At 42.9% G+C, this 20,583-nt stretch overlaps 1 protein-coding gene across 1 annotated transcript in view; it reads right to left on the reverse strand.

Moving 5' to 3' along the window:
* Nucleotides 1–14,716: 14,716 nt before the first annotated feature.
* The window catches only part of DENND3 (DENN domain containing 3), a 583,137-nt gene continuing 577,270 nt past the window's right edge, over nucleotides 14,717–20,583 (reverse strand). Inside the window, exon 23 of the mRNA XM_078686126.1 lies at nucleotides 14,717–15,335. Within this exon, the coding sequence (XP_078542252.1) occupies nucleotides 15,135–15,335 (201 nt within the window). The 3' untranslated portion in view covers nucleotides 14,717–15,134. The remainder of the gene's footprint in view (nucleotides 15,336–20,583) is intronic.

A 20,583-nucleotide genomic window follows, 5' to 3' on the forward strand; every position in this document is an offset into this window, starting at 1 on the left:
GGTTTCTTTGGTGACGAATGGGGCGTGTTGCGGTAGCTCCACAACATGTTTTACAGCTTCCTTACAGTCTCCACCACTACTTTCAGTCAATTGAAAACACTCCTCCCAGACTCTATTAAACCTCTCAACAAGGCTGTTCTCCCTGGGAGTGTAAACAGCTGTAGTGTGGTGAGATATTCCCATTGTGGATAGATAGGTTTTAAATTCTTCCGCTACAAACTGGGGCCCATTATCCGTGACCATGTCAGGACAACCCCCCCTGCAGAAAATTTGGTCACAAAACTCAATGATATTAGCTGCCTACATTTCTCCAGAAAATGCCACCTACGGCCACTTGGAATAATAATCGATTACAACCAAGGAGAATTTGTTATCCCTTTAGCAGAATATGGCCCACAAATGTCCATAGCTACCCTTTCCCGCGGCTTGCTCGGAAAATTTGTGTAAACAATGGGAGATTCCTCAACACGGTGGGACTTATGACTGCACATGCACTCTACGCAACCCCGTACATGCTCTTCCACCTCCCTGTCCATCCCGGGCCACCAAAACGTCTCCCTGGCTTTTTTCGCCATACCGGACATTCCGTTATGTCCTTCGTACAGTAACCTTGGAACTCTAGTACGAAAGCCTTCTGGCACCAACAACCTGTTGTTCCTGCGTAGCACACCATCCTCAACTGAAAGTTCTGTCCAAATTGTCCAGAACTCATCAAACCTTTTCTTGAGGATTATATTAGATCCAGAAGGGTTGGATAACTCAACCATTAATTCCCTAATAATGCTATCCTCTTCCACAGCCAACGCCCACTCATCCACAGAAATGGCACCTTCACATGACTCAGACACGCTGGCCACCACACCGTCATCATTAGAATCTTCTTTTTCATCTTCACAATGTAGTGGCAAACGCAATAAACAATATGCGTTAATATTACGGATTCCAGGAATATAATTCATTGAAAAATCATATCCCTGAAGTCTGACCAACCATTTGGCAATTCTGGGAGTCATCCTCCGAGCTCCCTTGATGGTGAACAAATCTATAAGAGGTTTATGATCTGACCAGACCTCAAAATAAGTTCCCCAGACATAGGTCTTAAAATAGTTCACACCCCACCAACTCACTAGGGCCTCCTTCTCTAAGACAAAGTAAGTAGCATCTGCCCCCTTGAGAGTGCGGGATGCAATGGCCACCACACGTTCTTGCCGAAGAGGTTTCTGCATCAGAACAGCTCCCAGTCCATAGGCACTTGCATTCACCACAACCATGCAGCAATCTGAAGGGTTAAAAGGTTTCAACGCTATTGCCTTCACAATTTTTTTTTAATGAACTGAAACGCAGCTTGACAATCCTCTCACCATTCAAATGTGTTGCCTTTTTTCATTAGCACCCTTAGAACATGTACCTTGTCAGTGAAATGGTGGACAAAAAAGGAATACAATTCCGCTAAACCAAGAAATGAGCGCAATTGTTCCTTATCATGTGATGGTGGGGCATCTGCTATGGCATCCAGCACTTTCTTTTTAGGCTTCACCCCCTCCCGTGACAAGGTATGACCACGGTAATCAATTTGCTTCACACCAAATTTGGACTTGTTCACCCCCACAGTCAGACCTGCATCTTGTAATTTGTTCAACCTCTTCTCCAGAATCAAATCGCGTCTATCCCGATAATCTCCCCACACTAAGACAAATGCAAAAAGAACAATTGATGGACAGAATGCAGAACAATGTCATAAATTCCCCCGAGTACATAGATCTGGGCCTAAATCCATCATTTTTTTGCTCACCATGCTATTCCAGTTTTGGACTCAGCCATATGCAAATCAGTCATGATCCTGCGCCCAATGGGAACAGTCCACCCCAAACTGCCAGGCCAGGTCCTTCCTGGGCTGGAAACAAGCATCCTAGGGCCGGTTTCAGGCTTTCAGCCCTCATCAGCCAGGATAGGCATCCTTCAGGAAAATGTTAAAAACCTATCTTTTTACTCTTTAATTATCTGTCTTTTGGATCCACATGGCAAAACTTTCTCTCCACAGCGCGGGGACATGCCGGGAGGCGTCACCAGGCGCTTTACAAACCCCTATAAGATAGCTTGACACCAGCGGCATGGAGAGCATGGGACCCACGTCTGGGCATACCCGTCCCACTCGGGGTGACAAATGCAAAAAGAACAATTGATGAACAGAATGCAGAACAATGTCATACATTCACCTCAGTACAGAGATCTGGGCCTAAATCAATTGTTTTTTTTGCTCGCAATGCATTCCAGTTTGGACCCAGCCATATGCAAATCAGTCTTGACTCTGCGCCCAATGGGAACAGTCCGCCCGAACTGCGGGCCAGGTCCTTCCTGGACTGGAAACAAGCATCCTAGGACCGGTTTCGGGCTTTCAGCCTTCATCAACCAGGATAGCTTGACTCCAGCGGCATAGAGAGCACGGGACCCATGTCTCAGTTCTCTGTACTGGGGTAAATGTATGACATTGTTCTGCATTCAGTCCAAGCACTGCCAGTTCCTTCACCATTAATCTTCATTACAGCTGCTACTTGACGTCTTGCCACATGCCGCACAATCCCCTCGGCACTGTGGAATTCCCAGGGCAACACCAACGCTCTGCTGCACTGAGTCAACACACTGAACATCGGGCGACTTGCATATGCTAGTGACATTGAGTAACTACGCCTCTTCCTTGCATCGGAATGAAAAGGAGAACAAGACGCTGGAACATAGCACTCGTCACTATGTGCTCGTGGAACACCACAGATTGCGAAGTGCTGGTAAGTTTTTAAAATGATAAAGTGGTAGGTCACTCACCGATTGCATGAGATGGCTCACTGTCTTAAGTTGACTCACTGGGACAAGTACACAGTGGCAGCTAACTAACCGGTGCTAACGTACAGTCACTTCCACTTCCTTACGCTAGGTGGTAATAGGCTACTCGCTGCAACACTTCACGGCTGGGCGATAATGGCTACTCACTGCAGCACTTCACAGCTGGGCCCCACTGCTCATGGTCTTCCAGCTCTCCACCACCTCGAGCCTGCTGGCAATGGTGTTGCAACACGCTGCCTGTTGATTTAAAGTCCTTCCACCTGTTCCACCACAATTTGGCAGCAGCACCTCTGTTTCAGGGCCCAACAGTATTGTCCAGGGGTTACAGGATCAGCGCACAATCCATATCAGCCACTTTTAAAGAGGCGCAGACAAATAATTCAGTAATAAGAGCTTTACTAAGAAGGGAGGAACAACCCCATGACACTTCCTTCCAGCAGCAACTGTCTTCTCCTTTTTGGTCCACCTCTCAGGACCCTGGAGAGCTAGCAACCATCACTATGATGCAAGGCCAGTTGCTAGGACACAACATAGTCCACTAGTGACATTTAAATTACAGCCCTGGGTACACGTAGTAGTTACTTCTTGGTAAGTTAAAGATTGCAAATAGAAGTAAAGCCAATTTTGACATGGCTTAGATCAAATGCACTGTGGCCTGGTTAGCAGAGTACCAGTGCTCAAAGGCAAAAACCCACCAGCATCAGTGCAAAACATGGGGGTGATCATGCAAAAAGAGGCCTTATCCTACAGTAATCTTATTTCCAAAGCCCTTTATCAACTTTGGTCCTGGTGAAGAGGCCCACACACCTTCAAAGGACTGCTTCTTGGCCAATGAATAGAGGTTTTTGATGCAGAAACTATTCACTTTGGTAGGGTCCTCTTTTGCACCATCATGCCTTTATTACATCAGAAAACTCAACAAAAAGTTGATCTACACAATGGTCCTTTGTACGGTTACTGTAAAAGCTCAATGTCCTCATAGGGTTGAAGCAATGGCGTTTCATTTACTCTTTGGAGGGTGAGGTGATAATAAAAAACACTGGGAGACTGACAGGTTAATGTGGAAGGGATTTACAAACTTTGGTAGTGAGGGTCCTCAGTACCAAGTTGTCTGGGAAGGATGGTAGCATCGAACGTTCCTGCAGTTCACTGTGAAGATGTGCTGGTGTCATTGCAATGACGAAGTGTTTTAAGTGTCAAAAGCCTTAAAGAACAACATGCACATAGACTCAAAAGGCATGCACATGAGAAACGCTAAGAACAAGGTCATATCCCACTGGGGCATAAAATTAGTTTGGGGATAATGTGAGTAAAACCTTCTAAAAAATTCATCACAGCCAGTGATGTAAAAATAGATAGTTGTTGAGGAAAACACGTAAAAGAAGCTACAAATAACCTTTCATTGTGACCATCACCTGCCTTGCTGGGCTAAAGAAAGTACCAACTAAAGAACATCAGAAAGTTTGCCTTGTAGCGGGGGGAGCGGTCAGTGATCAACGTGCCATATATGCTTAGAGTCTAGTGCAAGTTGACTTTGTGGAAGGCCACTTGGCTGCAAGGATGACGTCAACCACCTCATCAGCTGATCAAATGTAATTTTATTCCACGCAAGGAGGTGACGATTAAGACTCGGGTGAATGATCCTGGCCATTTGCTGAGATAGGAGGTTCTCCAAAAGTTGAAGCTCGATTGGAAAACACATGTTTAGGTGCTCTGGGTACCACACTTTCCTGGCCCAATCTCGGGCAATAAGAACGATTGGCCAGATCTGTCAGCATCTTCATCAAAACTTGAGTTAAGCAAAGCAGTGGTGAGTCCTTTCTTCCATTCCAACTAGAACGTCTCCCCTAAGGAGTGCTTTGAAGGAAACTCCAGTGCAAAGAATTGTTGGCACTGCACATTCCCAACCATGGCAAATAGAGCTACCCAGGTCACAACCCACAACTTGAAGAAGCCCATTCGCCAGCTTAGGTGGAAAATTCCATTAGTTATCAGCCAGATGATGCCTACTCAGTTAATCAGCTCTGGCATTTACAGACCAGGTAGGTGGTTGGCAACCAGAAAGACGTTCCACTGGTCCAGCTGCTTCCAGAAGCGTAGTGCCTCCTGATACAGGACAGAGGAACCCACTCCGTCCTGCTTGTAGTACTATATTTTGTTCATCTTGTTTGAAAGACCGGGCATAAGCCTTGCTTTGATGGATGGCAGAAAGGCTTTTAGGGTCAAAATGATTGCTCGAAGCTCCAAAAGACTAATAAGGAGTTGGCTCTTTTCTGGAAAGCAGAAGCCTCTGATCTCCATCCCTCACAATTGCTCCAATCCAGCAGTGATGCGTTACCACTGCTGAACTCGGGGTGGGAGATAAGAGTGGCCTGCTGCAGGTCAGGCTGGTGTCCATCATCCGCTACTGAATATCCTGCGAAGTCTCACTCAAGATAAGCATAGTGTCAGAGGCTCCCCTAAAGCAAGGCCCGGTGGGATCTGAGGTTTCACTGCAGAGCTGAAACGTGCCACCTGGCACGGAGGATGAGGAGGAGATGCAACACCAATAGACCAAGAAGCTTCAGAGCCATACTCACTGAAATCCAGGAATAATCATGAAACATCAGGATCATATCCTGCATGTCCCCAACTTGATGCCATATTTAATGAAAGTCTGCATGGGGATCACCTGGAAATTTATTTATGGTGAAAACAATGACATCAGGAGTATCTCTGTCGTCCAAAAGGGTTCTATAATGAACTGCTACTACCTCGCCAACAGGTGGCAGCTGTCACAGTTTGGGAAAATGTACTCTAGACCTCTAAAGATGGGCACTGAGGTAAACCCAAAGTGAAGCCCAGTGAACTGAGAATATTTCTGGCCCACCTTGAACCGCAGATAATGCCTGCAGGACAGGTGTATGGATCTAGTTTCTCAGTACATCACTGGCAGATCTAAGCCAAAGTGAACATTTGAACCTGTCCCTTCTCAGAAAGTGTACAGAAGGTAGGGGCCCAAAGAGAGGCCTGAGGCAGCCTTCCTTCTTCTGTATCAAAAATATGCCTTACTTGTCAGAGTCTGACATCCATTTGATGGCACCCTTGGACAACAACAAAATAACTTCCTGCACCAGAATTACAGAGTGCTCCTCTGAACGTCACACTGGTGTGGAAGAAATGTAGGCCATCTGTCTGATACGATGGGGCGCCATTTGTTGAGAAAATGCTTTATTTTGCCTCCAAATGGCCAAGCAGGAGCCTGAAAGAGCAAACCAAAGCGGCTTGGTAGCCACTGCAACAGGGGAGGAAAATCTGGAGACTTGCTATCCCTGCTAGACTGAACGGTTTCTGCCGGTGACAAATACACAACCCCAAAAGGACTGGGTTTGTTGTTGCAGTACAAATTGGGAGGCCTGGCGTGGTCTGATAGTCCCTTGGAATAGGCTATGAATTTAACTATATTGGTGGAGAAATTGTTTTAGGAGTAGGGAAAAGACTAATGACGTTGAGAGCAGACCTCTGGCTCTGTATTTTAAGAAAAGAACTGACATCAGCACTCCGGGATGATGCTTAGATGTGGCTCTGCTCGGTCACTACGGGGTACAGAGTCAACATGGAGCCATAAGGTGTAACTTATTGACCACAAGAGCACTGGTTAAAATTTAAAGGATCCAATCAAGGTTCTCGGTATATGCAAAAAGTGATGAATCTGTGGTTAGAGGCACACTGACACAATTTAGAAAGTTAAGGACTAGAACTCACCTTAATTTACTGGGATGTTTCCTTTCATGAGATGTAGAGGGGAGTTTATTATGTGCTACGTAGTGGTCCACTTTTTAGAGAATTTGATTATTCTGGACTGTTTAAACCTCAATTCACTCACATAATCAAAATATCTGTTTATTTTGTAGTTCCCATCATCATGTTTTCAATCCAGAAGATCCTTTAAATGTTCTTTTTTTTTCAGAAACATTCAATGAATTGCATCTTCTTTTTAATGCAGGTCATTAACCTCTCACAGTTTACAGCAGTTATTCTTCAGCTTTCCAGGTCAATGATAATATAGCAGTACACCGTTTTTGGCATATTCCCTGACCCCTGAGGCAACCCACGGGTCAGTGATTTTGGGCACTTTTTATACCCATTTCACAAATTTCTCTTGCTGAGATTTGATAGGATATTTAACATTAGGCCATACTACATTATGGTCCTCAATTCAGACTTGACGACGAGAGATTCTGCATCTGCCATTTCAGATACTTTACATCAATACCATTATTCTAAATGAGGTTGGATTGCGGAGTTTACCAATTCAAGCAAGATCATACACTACGAAGTGAGGTTATTACTGGGTGCAGTAAATTCCCTCTTATCCCATCTTTTTCCTGGCAAACTGCATGCACACTTGGATGCTTACAGTACATAATGGTGCATGTTTTGACCCAGCACCTTTAGGCGTGTCTGACCTGCTCAAAATTATCAGTGGAAAATTGGGGGAAGTGTTGCAATTATTGCTGCTCTCAAAAATTCTCAGAATTTTGAAATTGCAGCGACATTGAAGTTAGCACACACTAGAACTAAACACCCTTGTAAGAATTGGAACTTAGCAAGACAACTCCTATGCTCTTGGCGAAAAGCCTAGCGTATTAAATAAATTATACATTTATGTAATACATTTTCATTTGACTTGAACTTGAGAGTAAGGATTATGAAGGTTGATAGTAGTTGTTACATAAGCCACAATAAAGATTAGTAGAAGATAACGTGGTCCAGTAGCATCAAGATACCTGCTAGTTACGTGGTTGTTATCTTTGTACGAGTCAACAATTTTGTTCCAAGTGTCGATGTAGGAGCATGACCTACTTCAGAGCAAAAATAGTGCACAGACTGTGGACATGTTACCTTACTGGTGGTGACAGCTTGTCTTGTCGCTTTGAATTCAGAGTCATCAACAGGACATAAATAAAATATGGTGTAGTACTCCATATACATGATGCCTATTTGAATTAACTTTAAGCTTCCTTAGTTTTAGTGGATGAGAGGTGAATTAAATGATATTTCATATGCTGTAATTTGCAATATGTTAATAGTTATTGATAACTGAATTTACAGCTATAACACAATGAATGGACAGACCTGCAAATTCATATTGCACGAAATAAAAGCTCATATAATTATGAGGTATATACAAAACTTTATTCACTATGGAACTATTATACACATAATACAGTATTTAAATGTGATACAAAACATCTACAGTATGTACATTCAACATAGCAAATTAAAATAAGTTATTGATCTAAGGTATTCCCAGTATTCTTTGAATTTCTTTCAAGTCATAGTTTTGCAGTTTTATAACAGAAAGAGGTCTTTAATAGTTTTGCATGAGGGTTAATCACTGTACATTTTCCAATTATTTTTAAAAGGAGAATGTTATCCTTTGCAAAGGGCACTACTGAATTAGTGTAATGTAGAAAACTCAGCAACATAGGTTCAGCGTTAAGACTTTTTCCAATGTAACTTTATACTTGGGCTGAACACTCCTGCAATATTTTGCAGATCAACGAACAGCTACAGTGATTCAGAAATGTAGCCATAATTGCATAGGAATAACCAAATGTGGATATGAACTTTGAGACAGACACATACTGTGGTCCGACTAGCACTTTCTGGAGTCCAGAATCAAAGGAATCCACCACTACAAAATTCGGGTAGCAAGGTAGTTAGAGTTTCCATGTGGTTTTTGTAGTCTTAGTCTGGTTATAGCCAATTTCCTCATGGACGTCAAATAAGACAGCTGAGAAATTACTAGAACACTGAATTTTCAAGTTATCTTGTTTTTATTTATTTTATGTATTTAAAGAGTTTTATATAGCGCTGGCTAGACCCGAAGGTATCGGAGAGCTTTACATGAGAATCAACAATGTAACAGAAAAAGATCAGCAATTACACAATACATCAGAAAATAGGCAATACAATTAGGAGAGGTGGGAAAGGAGAGTTGAAAGTGGTGGAGGGGGCAGGGGAGGTGAGAAAGGGAGGATAAGGAAAGAGACAACAAGGAGAGATGAAAGGAAGTCTGTCTAAAGCCCGACTAGGTAGGTGACGACCAAAGGAGGGAATCCACGGCCTATCTCCCCTATAGCTAATACAGGTAGCTCCATCGGGCAGTAGACAGAATAGTTCAGTCTCAACACATTGAGAGGAAAGAGAAGGAGAGACATAAATAGAGGGAGGATGCGGGAGCAGACGACAGGAGAGACGAAAGGAAGTGCAACAATGTGGTTGAACAATATAACAGAAAAAGTTCAACAATTACACATTACATCAAACAATCAACAATACAATAGGAGAGGAGAGAAAGGAGAGAGAAAAGTAGTGGGGGTAGGGGAGGTGAGAAAGTGAGGATAAGGGAAGAGACAACAATAGAGACGAAAAAAAGTCTGTCTAAAGACAGACTGGGTAGGTGATGACCAAAGGAGGGAATCCACGGCCCATCTCCCCTATAGATAAACCCGGTAGCTCCATCGGGCATCAGACAGAATAGTTCAGTCTCAATACATTGAGAGAGGAGAGAAGGAGAGGAATAAAAAGAGGAAGGAAGCGGGAGGAGACGACAAGAGAGATGAAAGGAAGTCTGTCTAAAGACCGACTGGGTAGGTGAACTTCAATTTTCATTCGAGGTTTTACTTTCCTAAAGATGATTTGAGTTTAAACAGTGCAAAGTATTTCACTGTACATGTGTTCTCAGGTTTTACGTAACTGTTTAAATGAAAGTCTCAGCTCTATTACACTCACAGTCAGGATTTTGACAAATTAAACCTAAACTAGCCCAATAGATGGATGGGGGGGTCTCAAAAATGTGTTTAGTATAACAGAGGGGACAGTCATTTGTAAGAATCAATCTCTTTCAAATGGCACAACTTCCCTCACAAATATGGACCAACAAAAATCCTTAACTTGCGCCTTAAATACACAAATCCTCATAATAGATCTAGCATGTAATAAATGCGTATGTCTAGTATTCGGGAAAGTGCTAGGGTGTACTAAAGGACCTGTTTGAATTAATATTTCTAGTAAAAACATATGGTGTGACAATGAATCCATGAATGTTTCATTATTCAGTTTTTCTAAAATTACAAGGATAAATGAACTATTTGACCAGCACATCATTCCAATATTCAATAAAATCTAACTTCAGATTTTAAAACAATAGGTTTCGCCATTCCTTGAGAAAACATGTAAAACTACATTGCTTTTAATTATTATTGGCCTTACATGGAACACTGCAAATACTGATAAATTCCGTACCAGTGAGAAGGAACAAATGAAGACCTCTACCTGCTGCCAAAAGCTCTCTAGTAAAGTAGATGCACTAAACTGATTTAAGCTAAGGCACCAAATCTGGGGACAGGATCAACTGAACAGATGAACAGAGAGCTTGATGAAACTGGTGTATCTTAGGTGCTTTCAAATTAAGGTGGTGGTGAAGTCGTCACAAACAGCATCTTACAGACACTGGTGTGTTTAGTGAAGACACGTACCCATCAAATTAAAAAGGTATATTTTGAATGATCTGCTTATCTCAAAGTATAGCAATTTAAGGCCTACTTCTCTCAAACCCAAAGCAAATATGCTTAAAGCAGAACATTTTTAAAAGGGCTAATTAAATGGATTGAAGAGGTCTCATAGACACCATCCTGTTCTGTGAAATGCACAGTGAAAGCTTTGCTACACTGGGGGCCAATGAATAGAACGTCAGGCTACTGAGACATGGTGAGACTTATGCAGCCTGGAACCCAGTTTGACTTAAAAGTTTTACAGCTTACTCACCAAAGAATCAAAAGCCAAAGGTACAGAGCATTGCTATAGTTAAGGCACATAAGGCTGGCACCGGAGACACAGTCATGCATTTCAGGAGAAAGAAAAGGTTGACTCATTTAAAAGAGACAGTGTTACAAAGGCATAAAGGCTACACTTTACGGACTGGCCATCAAAGGAGAGCTTTTTACCAAAAATAAAGACACCAAAGTTCTTCACCTTAAGGACAGAGGCTGCCAAAATGTCCAAAAAGATCAACCCAAGCCTACTGGACCAACAAGATCACACACATACACGATAATGGTCTTCGCCTTCTCACAGTTAAAAAGAAAAAAACCCTGCAACAGAGTTTTTCGAACATTGGTCATATTCAACAAAACAAATGAATGCTGTCACCACGGGAGACGGCCTTAAGTCCAAAGGTATGGATTAGTTCCTCCAGTGGTTGTACAATGTGATTCATCAAATCAGGGAGAAGGGGGAATTCCTGAGGTTCCACTCGTGTACGACCATTGAGGAAGGACATAAACCACTTGAGATATTTACCTACTTGCCCTACTGCACTGTGACGATGGCATGACCAACCACGTGAAAAGCAGAGGAAAGAACAAAGAGCAAAAGCCCTACTTATTGAGAGTGTTGTATTTAAGCTGGAAGCAATACGATTATAAGGAGTAATATTTTGATAACTATACATATTCTCATAAATACCATTTGTGTATGTTATATTCCTTTCTCTGATTTATAATCAAATCGATTCTGGGAGGGAGTTTAGTGTTTGGCGTAATCTAGTTGACCTCTTTCATGACTTTATTATTCATGCTAGGGATCTATGTGGAGCTTCTAGTGGTCACATACATGCTTCAAATTAACCATCAGCAAAGTTGGTAGAACTGGTGGTAGTCTTAAAAAGTCAAGAATGAATCAAACATTGAGCCCTAACTATCTTTTCATCTTCTGAATGGTTAATGCAAGTTCCTGGGTGGTAAGCCTGTGCAAATTCTTTCTTAGAGGTTCACTTGTGATGCACGTTATGTAAATGGTTGGCAAATATAGATAGTAAATAATGATAAATATTTAACCTCTTCGATGAGCGTCAAATTCCCCCGCAGTGCGGGCGAATTTGACGCGTGCACAGATCGGGCGGCCCGGGGTAGTCCGATGCACACCCCCACCTTGACGTCGGATGGCCAGGGGCCGTCCAACGCATGGAATGGGTTAAGTTTTGCATCAGGAAAATCAAAAAATCAGGCAAGTGAACTTAGTAAAGTCTTATGTGGAATAGGGAGCCCTTTTGGAGTTTGAATGTAGTTGGAAAGGGGAAATGTGGAATGAATGGTGAGTAGTGGCTTGAGAAATGCAGTGGAGTGTAGCTGACTATATAGTAAGACAAAGTGCAATTATGGAGCAAGGGAGAAGAATGGAGGCATGTAGTGGCATATATAATTTAATGGAGTGTGGGATCAAATGCAGAGCCTCGCAAACTACTGAGATCTGTTGATAAACTTTTTGTGCAGTCATTGTATCCAGGCACCAACGTTGACACAACCTCTGAAAATATCAAATCTCTGCAAATGTTGAACTGCAGTCAAATTTGAAAATCATGTTCAATTGTCGTCCATAATCCCTTCCTGCACGTCTCGTATGCAATTACTAGTGATCTGAAAACAGCTGAAGCAGTAACTTCATCCAAGCACTTAGGAAATTAATTTCTGCTTCTCCAAATCTGACAAGCAATGATCTACTTTGGAATATTCCATTACATTGATATCCTATGCTTTCTCCATAGTAATGCAGTATTTATACAATTTAGCAATATAAATTAAAAAAAAGTATTGTGGTTTTGGTCATGGTTGGCCAAGTCCCAGGAATTCAAGACTGCCTGCACTCAAAACACATAACATTGCATAATCCTGTTACATTGCATGCTCACTCAGTCAGTAACAGGCATCACCTAATGTAAGGGTGAGATTTGAGACACAAAAGCACACAGTAGTGTTGTGCTTTTGGTATAGAGAACTGTAAGAAGCAGTTGAGAACTATGAGTGGTCAAACATGGCCACTTATGTTAGTCGGATGGTTTTGTTTTAGGACACTTTTAGCCCTTTTTGCCAAGTTAGCTTCTGTGTGTATTTTAAAGTGCTATTGAATCACCAACAGGTGTGCTTTGCATTAAATATAATATCAAAAGGACAAGGAGGATTGATCTTTACTTACTCTCATTAGTGTTAGGTCACAATAAAATACGCCTGAAGTGTCACTACTTAAACTCCTCAATTTAGTATGAACAGTTTGCTTGTTAAGATCCTTTTGATGATAATAAAGTGTTGATCTACACTTGAGACAGGGTTAAGTACATTGTAAAATCTGGAATCATCAACTTCTCACACTATGAGATGTTCTTTAGTTGTGTTTCAAGTGTTGGGTTGCTCATGTACTTGATGACCACAGGCTGCCTGATGGAGCCTAGTAAGGAGCAAGTTTCTGCAGATATCCTTATCACTTTCTCTAGAAGGCCTACTGCCTGCTCGAGAGAACTTTAACGTTCGCCCTGGATGAGACTGTAAGCCAATGATGCAATTGTAAGGTAGGTTTTATGCAACAATGCCCATGAGAGGTCATAGTCTAAGTGACTTCATAGGTTATGTTATGCATATTTGGAAAGCGCACTATCACCCTCAAGGGTGCCCTCGATGGTCTTTGCAACCTACCAGTTATCTGCAGAGACTGAAGTAGATAATTTTGCAGTAATCTATATGCATCAGGATTAAGGCTCCCGTCAACTCCACTTGGTTTGGTTTGCAGGTACCAAATCAGCACCAAATCCAAGGCCCTATTAGGGAAAAGGTACACTGTCCCTGTTTGTGCCATTGTGCATCTTTAAACAGGTGCTCAGGGTGCAAAGAGGGAGAGTGCACCCTGTTATAAAGAATGTGCTGGCCCCAGGGCAGCTGTGAACTCGTGCAGTCCTGGGAGCAGAGTATTCAGTTTAATACATAGAGCCTTCTTCGTAGCCGTTCCATGTTTCACAGTGCGGGAGAAAACCTGCCAGCACTTTACGGAAGGAAAAGAGATTCCCCCTGCATGCGGGTGCAGTGAGTGACCGTACTAGCCTGTAGGTGGAGGTCTGAGGAGTCGATGGACCGCCCTTTCTCCCCTCCAGAGGGCTGCCTTCAAGAGAAGCAATGAAAGTGACCACCTTTTTGTGGAGTACAGTAAGTGCCGCTCCTTAGGGCCTGCGTTAGTCTACACCTGCTTCTGCAACACAGCAAAGGCACTCATTTGCATGGGAGCATGCCCACATGCAAATGGGAGAACACCCAGTCATGACTGCTCTGGCGCTACCTACGCGCCAGTACTGTTAGAATTACAGAAGGGATGTCCAAGCATCTGCAGCTCCTTCTTTAATACCATTTACTGAGGGGGGGTGGCAAAAAGGGTGGATACAGCCCCTGCTATAATAGAGACACAAACCTGTGAACAACAAGCTGAAAATACTACAAATACGATAGGCCATAATTAAGAATAAAGATGTGCTAAAGAATCACACTATTGTTTTACAGATCGATGTCTTTAGCACAGCAGTCATGCTATGAAGAAAGCTAGTTCAAGATACATGACCAGATTATGTTGTTGCCATCATCTTTAGGACCTCTACTTTGCGTCTCGGAGTAGGATTTTAATCTCGTATTTGGAGGAACTATATGCTATTGATAACTGTATGAAGTGGCTGGGCTTGGTTAGTAACATAACAGGAGAAATTGACGAGCACATGTTCCCTTCAAAGAAGTGTCTTGCTTAAGATGGCATAGGCGTACTGTTACCCAACTCAAGGGTACTAATTTTATCGACCTCTGTAGGGCGAAAGGCTAAGTGAGTGCCCCAGGATCTGATCCTGTGACAATGTGGTCAAACACGCTTCCCCAGAGTGAATGAAATGGTCCACCAAACCACCAGACCAAGGTAACACAAACAGATTACTACAGTGACATGAAGAATACAATTTAAGAAGTTACATAAAAATACACACAATGACAATAATGAAAGACTCGTTTTTTCAAAAAACTTATAAATATTCCTTGGAGGCACTTAGGGACTTTGCTATATTAAACGGAAGGTAAATTCCAACAAAACAGATCAGAGGTGGTACTTATGGATAAGCAGGTGTGGACCTCAAAGTGTGGCCTCATACAAGCATTGGCAAACCTACAGATCGAAATATGTGTGGGCCAGAGGTACATACCTAAGCAAACAATATCAACCTTGGAAAGTTATTTGAACAATCATACTTAAAATTAGATGGAAGACTCATAATCGCTCTAAAATATGAATGTCTTTTAGGAACTTGAGCAGCGATGCCAGTTTGTTTGTTTCACAACCAAAAGTAATTGCAACTTTTGCAGTGGAGAACCAACCGGAAAATTACACTGGAGAGATCAATCTCCATATACAAAGACCATGACCAGACTTTTCCAAAGGTCCAGAGAACAACGCTATTCCACGGTCCAGATGGCAATCTTTCCATCCTCTCTCCCTGAGCCGCTAAGCACATATCTGTCCTCTGCAGAGCACAAGGATTTAACAGCATCAGCATGGGCTACCAGCTCCTTCTCAACACTCTTCTTGTCAGCATCTATCACATAGATCTTGCCTTTGGACTTGCCCTGAGAAAGTCCTTTGCTGCCAATCCAGATCTAAAAACACAAAAATGGAAAAAGTGTATTAGTGGAGAAATCTTTAACTTTATACTACATTATAAATTAAACCCAGCAGTGTGATGGGGGGTTATAACCTATGCAAACATTTTAAATCCTCCTTCCGTATTATAAATCTTCTTTCGATCTTTATTGAGCCCTAGAATGTATTTATTTGTCGACAATGCACAGAAGCCAAAAGAAACCGCCACTTTATATAATTTGGGAAGGAAACGGACAGGTGATAATGTCAATCAGGATAGGCAGAGCAGGCAGGTAATCGCCTGAATTTGACGAATGATAAGATAGCTAATTGAACACACCTTCTAAATTTAATGCAGAAGGGAGAGGAAACACCTGATTTTAAGACAAGTGACATTCTTTCGGAGTCTGAGAAAATCATATGGTTCAAAAGTGTTAGATGTCAATGTCGACAAGCACTAGCAAAACCATTGTTGTTAACTTACCTTTAACTCAAAGGATAGACACATAATGGAGTGCCATAAATCCATGCATGCAAAATGTTGCTGCTTTGCCTGCGGCATAACGGTGTCCTTCACCAAATGTACACAATCACAATATGCCGCAGGTTGGTAGTATGAAATTACCTTGCATCCCAACATACATGCTTAGATTGAAAGCTAGTTTGCAACTGCATTTATTTAATGCTTACTACCCCAGAAGAGGCGCAGAATCGCTTTACGTTGGGCAGCACTCTGCTTCAAAATCCAAGGTTAATGATTAGTCCAGTGTTATTGGTTATTTATTGGAATTCGTCTTTTTGCACTCAGCAACCATTCCATGCATTTACTGCAGTTTCTTGGTGATAGATTACATTAATAGGAGTTAGGTGGGAGCATTAGGGGTGAGGGAGTATGTGAGTTCACCTTGGTGGTCGATGGGCTTAGTAGATGAGCTTGGGGATTTAAGGTATTGCTAGGTTACAAGGATAGGAGACGTTGTGGAACAAGAACAAGAAAATGACCTATAACAAGGGATCTTCGGTACTAGCATCTTTCTTATATTAGCATGCTGAACAGTCACTCTTGAAATCCAAGACCAGACCACAAAATACATTCTATATAATGATTTTTCTGATGAGCTTTCACAACAAGTAAATTACTAAATACATTCTCCTCCTATTCTAAGGCTTGCCTCTAGAAGCTTCTCACCACTTTAAAGGCACAAGTGGTATAAATACTGGGCCTCAAACACCAACTCTTCAGTACACTTTTATACCTGTGGATACTCTACCAGTAAGAAGGACTGCTGTGCTGCTGAAAGGACAGCCACTCTACTGGACTGGTGCTCTCCGGGACTGCTGTCCGGATATCTGGATGAGAAGGAGTGAACCTGCAATCTCTTGATCCCAGATTCCCAGAGTGTCTCCAAGGACCAGTAGGCTGGCCTCCTTATCTGAAGCATGAGGGAGACAACAGGCTTCTAACATCCTAGCACTGCCCCTGGAACTACCAAATGGTCCCACCCCAGTTTTGGACCCTTGGAAGTGGGCCCAGGGCTCTGCCAACAGGCCCGGACTGGCCGTTGCGGGCACCGGGCAATCCCCCGGTGCGCCGCACGGGTGCGGGCCGTTTTGTCACAGGGCCGTTTTTGCAGCATAAATCGGCCCTGTAACAAAATCGGCCGAAAACCGGCCCCGGCAAAGACCTAGGCAGCACCCCCAACAGGCCCCTAGCCCCCCGGGGGGGCGGCCGAGCACTTTGCCAGGGCCGGTTTTCGTTCCCAGTCCGGCCCTGTCTGCCAACCCCAGTGGATCCAGCGGAACAGATGCATCTCTCCTGCTATGAGGCGCAAATCTGAACAGAACCGGCGTATTGCTGCTACTGCATGGATTAGACCTATTGTAAAGGTCTAATCCACGCATTGCAGCCCATCGGAACCACAGCAACGTGACGCATCCTCGACGGAACCCTTGCATCCCTTGGTGACTGCAGCCTCAACGCCAGACTCCACATCAGAACAGAGGCATTGCCCCACTGCGTAATTCATCCTGAATACTGGACTTCACATTGCAAGTCTCCTTCAACAGGATCCTCAGCAACCACACAAGACCTCGTACAGCAGCCTTGCCGTATCTTGGAACAGATTCATTGCAGCAGCTGCGTGGCACATCTTTGACATGGATCCTCGCAACACTCCACAAACCAGAATTGAAGGTACTCTGTTTAGTGTGTCTAACCTGGTTACTGCAGCTGGCTCATGCTCCATCGGGGTTGGCCTGAACTTGTGACTTTGTCCCGGTCTTGCATCGCCAAATATACACAGTTGGCCCTTGGTGCTTTTTGGGGCTATTTTCAGTAAGAATCTTTGAAATTGCTTTCCTACGGTTCCACTTATTGCACTTTCAATGCAAAGAAATTATTCTCTGATAGATGTGGTCCAAGAATGCCCAACGAATGGTCCAAAGCTTGGTATGTGCCCTTTTCGTCTGGTAACAATACATTTTGCACACCAACATTTTAATTATGAATACATTTACAAGTTTCCTCAGGGAACTCCTTAAGGATCTTACACCTGATACAGCCAACATTAGTTTATCAATGCAGCTATACTACAAACCAAAGGAAGGTCCTATGAAAGTCAGTTATAGAGATATAGATCTCCCACCGAGTGTATTTGTTAAAGTTGTGTACTGAGGTTCAAGTCAGACAAACTAAAGAGGAAAGGAACATGTATGTGCTTAGAGAAATAGAAAAATTAATTCACATAAAGATTATCGTTACTGAAAAGTTATAAATTGAATCGGGCAAAGAGCTTTTGTTGGTCAGCGTAAAAATGCAATTTAATGCTTTAAAGCATAAGCAAATGCTGGTTTTATTACACATGTAATGCTGTTAATTCCTATTGTTCTATACCATTTGTACGAAAATTTAAAATCTTCATTAGTTTTGGGAAATCTAACAAAAAGCAAAGGGTAAATTCAAATGAACTCAAGGCGTCACAAGTAGTGCACACCAATCTTTGTGAAACTAAGAAAAACAAGCATTTGCAATGCAATAGGTCTCGCATTACTGAAAGTATGAAATATTGGTGTTGCATTATTATTTGCAACACCAGAGCGGGGAGATACAGGAAGGCAGATTGTGTGAGCAGGCAGTACAGAGAGGAAATGGGTATTGGGAGGGATGTGAGGGGCAGTGGGAGTGCAAATAGGACCCAAACTCTTTAATAAAACAAAACCTTAATGCTCAAGATCTAGGTGTGCTTAAAACAAAACAAAAAAAAGATACCTACTTATCTATTGCATCACAAGTGAGAGAGATAACTCCGTGTGTAGAGCGCCTGCTGCTGAGACTAAGTGCCATGATTGAAAGAAGTATCCCACCCACAACACTGAGACGCACCTTCAATGTTATAGTAAAATAACCAGTAATTGCATGCCACTGTTCTACTGGGAGTTAAGGCAGAGTGCCAGGGGACAGTACAGACAATGATGGGGGACAGAAGGGGCAGGAGACAGGGTTGTGGAGAGTGATGGTAATGAATAAGAATGCAATCTGAGACATAAGCAATGGCAGCAGGAAAAACGTATTAGAGGGGCGAGCAATGAGGAGCAAGATGTGAAAAGAAAAGAAGAGAAAAAAGCGAGAGGGGAAAAAGAAGAATAACACAGCGCGTAGAGTAAGTCGAGAAACATGATCCAAGAAAGACAACGGGGAGGAAGAATGCACAGTAACATACAAAGGAGGTGAGGGAGGAAGCAAGCTGGGCGGACAAAAGTGCGGAGGAACAGACAGAGGCTTTTATTAGTAAAATAGTTGCTATGTGAACCACTTCACATCCCCTTACTTTTTCCTCACTTGTATTCCTTTCTGCAAATTACCTACTCTTTCCCGGCTGCCATTTTTTATATTGCCAGTAAATTAATCAATGTTCTCTATCTCTCTGACTGATTAGAACTGAGGCAAAGATACTTGTTTAAAAAATAGGTTTTTCAGGCAAAAGCCTTGTGGCTGAACTTCAAATAAACAGCTGAAAAAGGGGTCAGATAAGAAGGGGACCTGCAGGCCAAATACTATGTGGATTTGTGCTAGTGCAAAGGTGTAGGTCATGGAGTTTAAGTATCGAAGGCACAACTGGAAGTAATTTTCCAGTGAGAGTTGAAGTTCGACTTTATACTGTCATACGATTGGATGCCATCGATATATTTCCTTCCAATTAAAGAACAAATAATTAAGCTAAACTCTGGTGCTCAATAGAAAGCAGTGTCAAATATATTAGGAAAAGGGCAAAAAACGTAAATGATGCAAATCACCAAAAATATTCTATAATTAGAGGGGTGAGAAACTTCATACTATCGTATTATTGTTTCTGAGCAATCACAACTTTTAGTAGCAGTAACCACAGGCCATAGTTGTAGATAATCATTTGAAAGAACAGTAAACAGTCTAGGTATTCAGATGGTAAAGCCTTAAAAGAGTTAACAGAGTCAGCTGTGACCTGGGGGAAGGCAGTAGCTGGTTAGAGATATCGAACCCGGTAACCTGGGTCCCTCAGCAACGCTGGTGGCTAGTAGAAGGACACAGGGTAATCATGTTTGCTTGACAAAGTGGGCACTTAGCATTTTCCTGAATTTGAGAAAAGCCCACCCCATCCAGTATCCGCCTACAGTTGAATAGTCTTCCCGAGCCTGGAAGTAAACAGTTGAATAGTCTTCCCGAGCCTGGAAGTAATCAAGGAAAAAACATTCCAGGCACCAAGAAAATCAACAAACATTTTATTGTTTTTAAATCTGCTGTAAACTAACCTTCTGTGGAATACAGACCTCTACTTTATTATTTGCTGGATGTTTCTACCCGCTAACATTGACACGCTCTGTCTCAGACTTGCAGCACTTACTTTAGTTCTGGAGGCGACTGTTGCCGGCGGCGCCCCATAGGCGGGCCCCTTGCATTGCCTGCCTGCAATGACTTAGACTAGCGGGCCAGCGCCGCAACCACCGCATGCATGATTAAGTCTCGCCTGAGCCACAGCATGCGCTAGTCTGGTGAGACATTTAGTAAGTGGGGTTTAAAAATCCAACCACACGCTTTTGCTTGTGACCTAAAGCTTGCGGTTACGCGCGCAGTTATGCGCAGAGGCGCCTTCTGGCTTTCCTCCTCTCTCTTGTCATGGCTCATTAAGCTTCCTTTTAGCGCGCTCACCTGCACACAACTCCCGGGCTTGCTCCTCTCTGTCATGGCTCATTACGCTTCCTTTTAGCGCGCGCGCACACAACTCCCGGGCT

This window comes from Lissotriton helveticus, chromosome 4_1 (assembly GCF_964261635.1).
Source record: "Lissotriton helveticus chromosome 4_1, aLisHel1.1, whole genome shotgun sequence".
Lineage (NCBI taxonomy): Eukaryota > Metazoa > Chordata > Amphibia > Caudata > Salamandridae > Lissotriton > Lissotriton helveticus.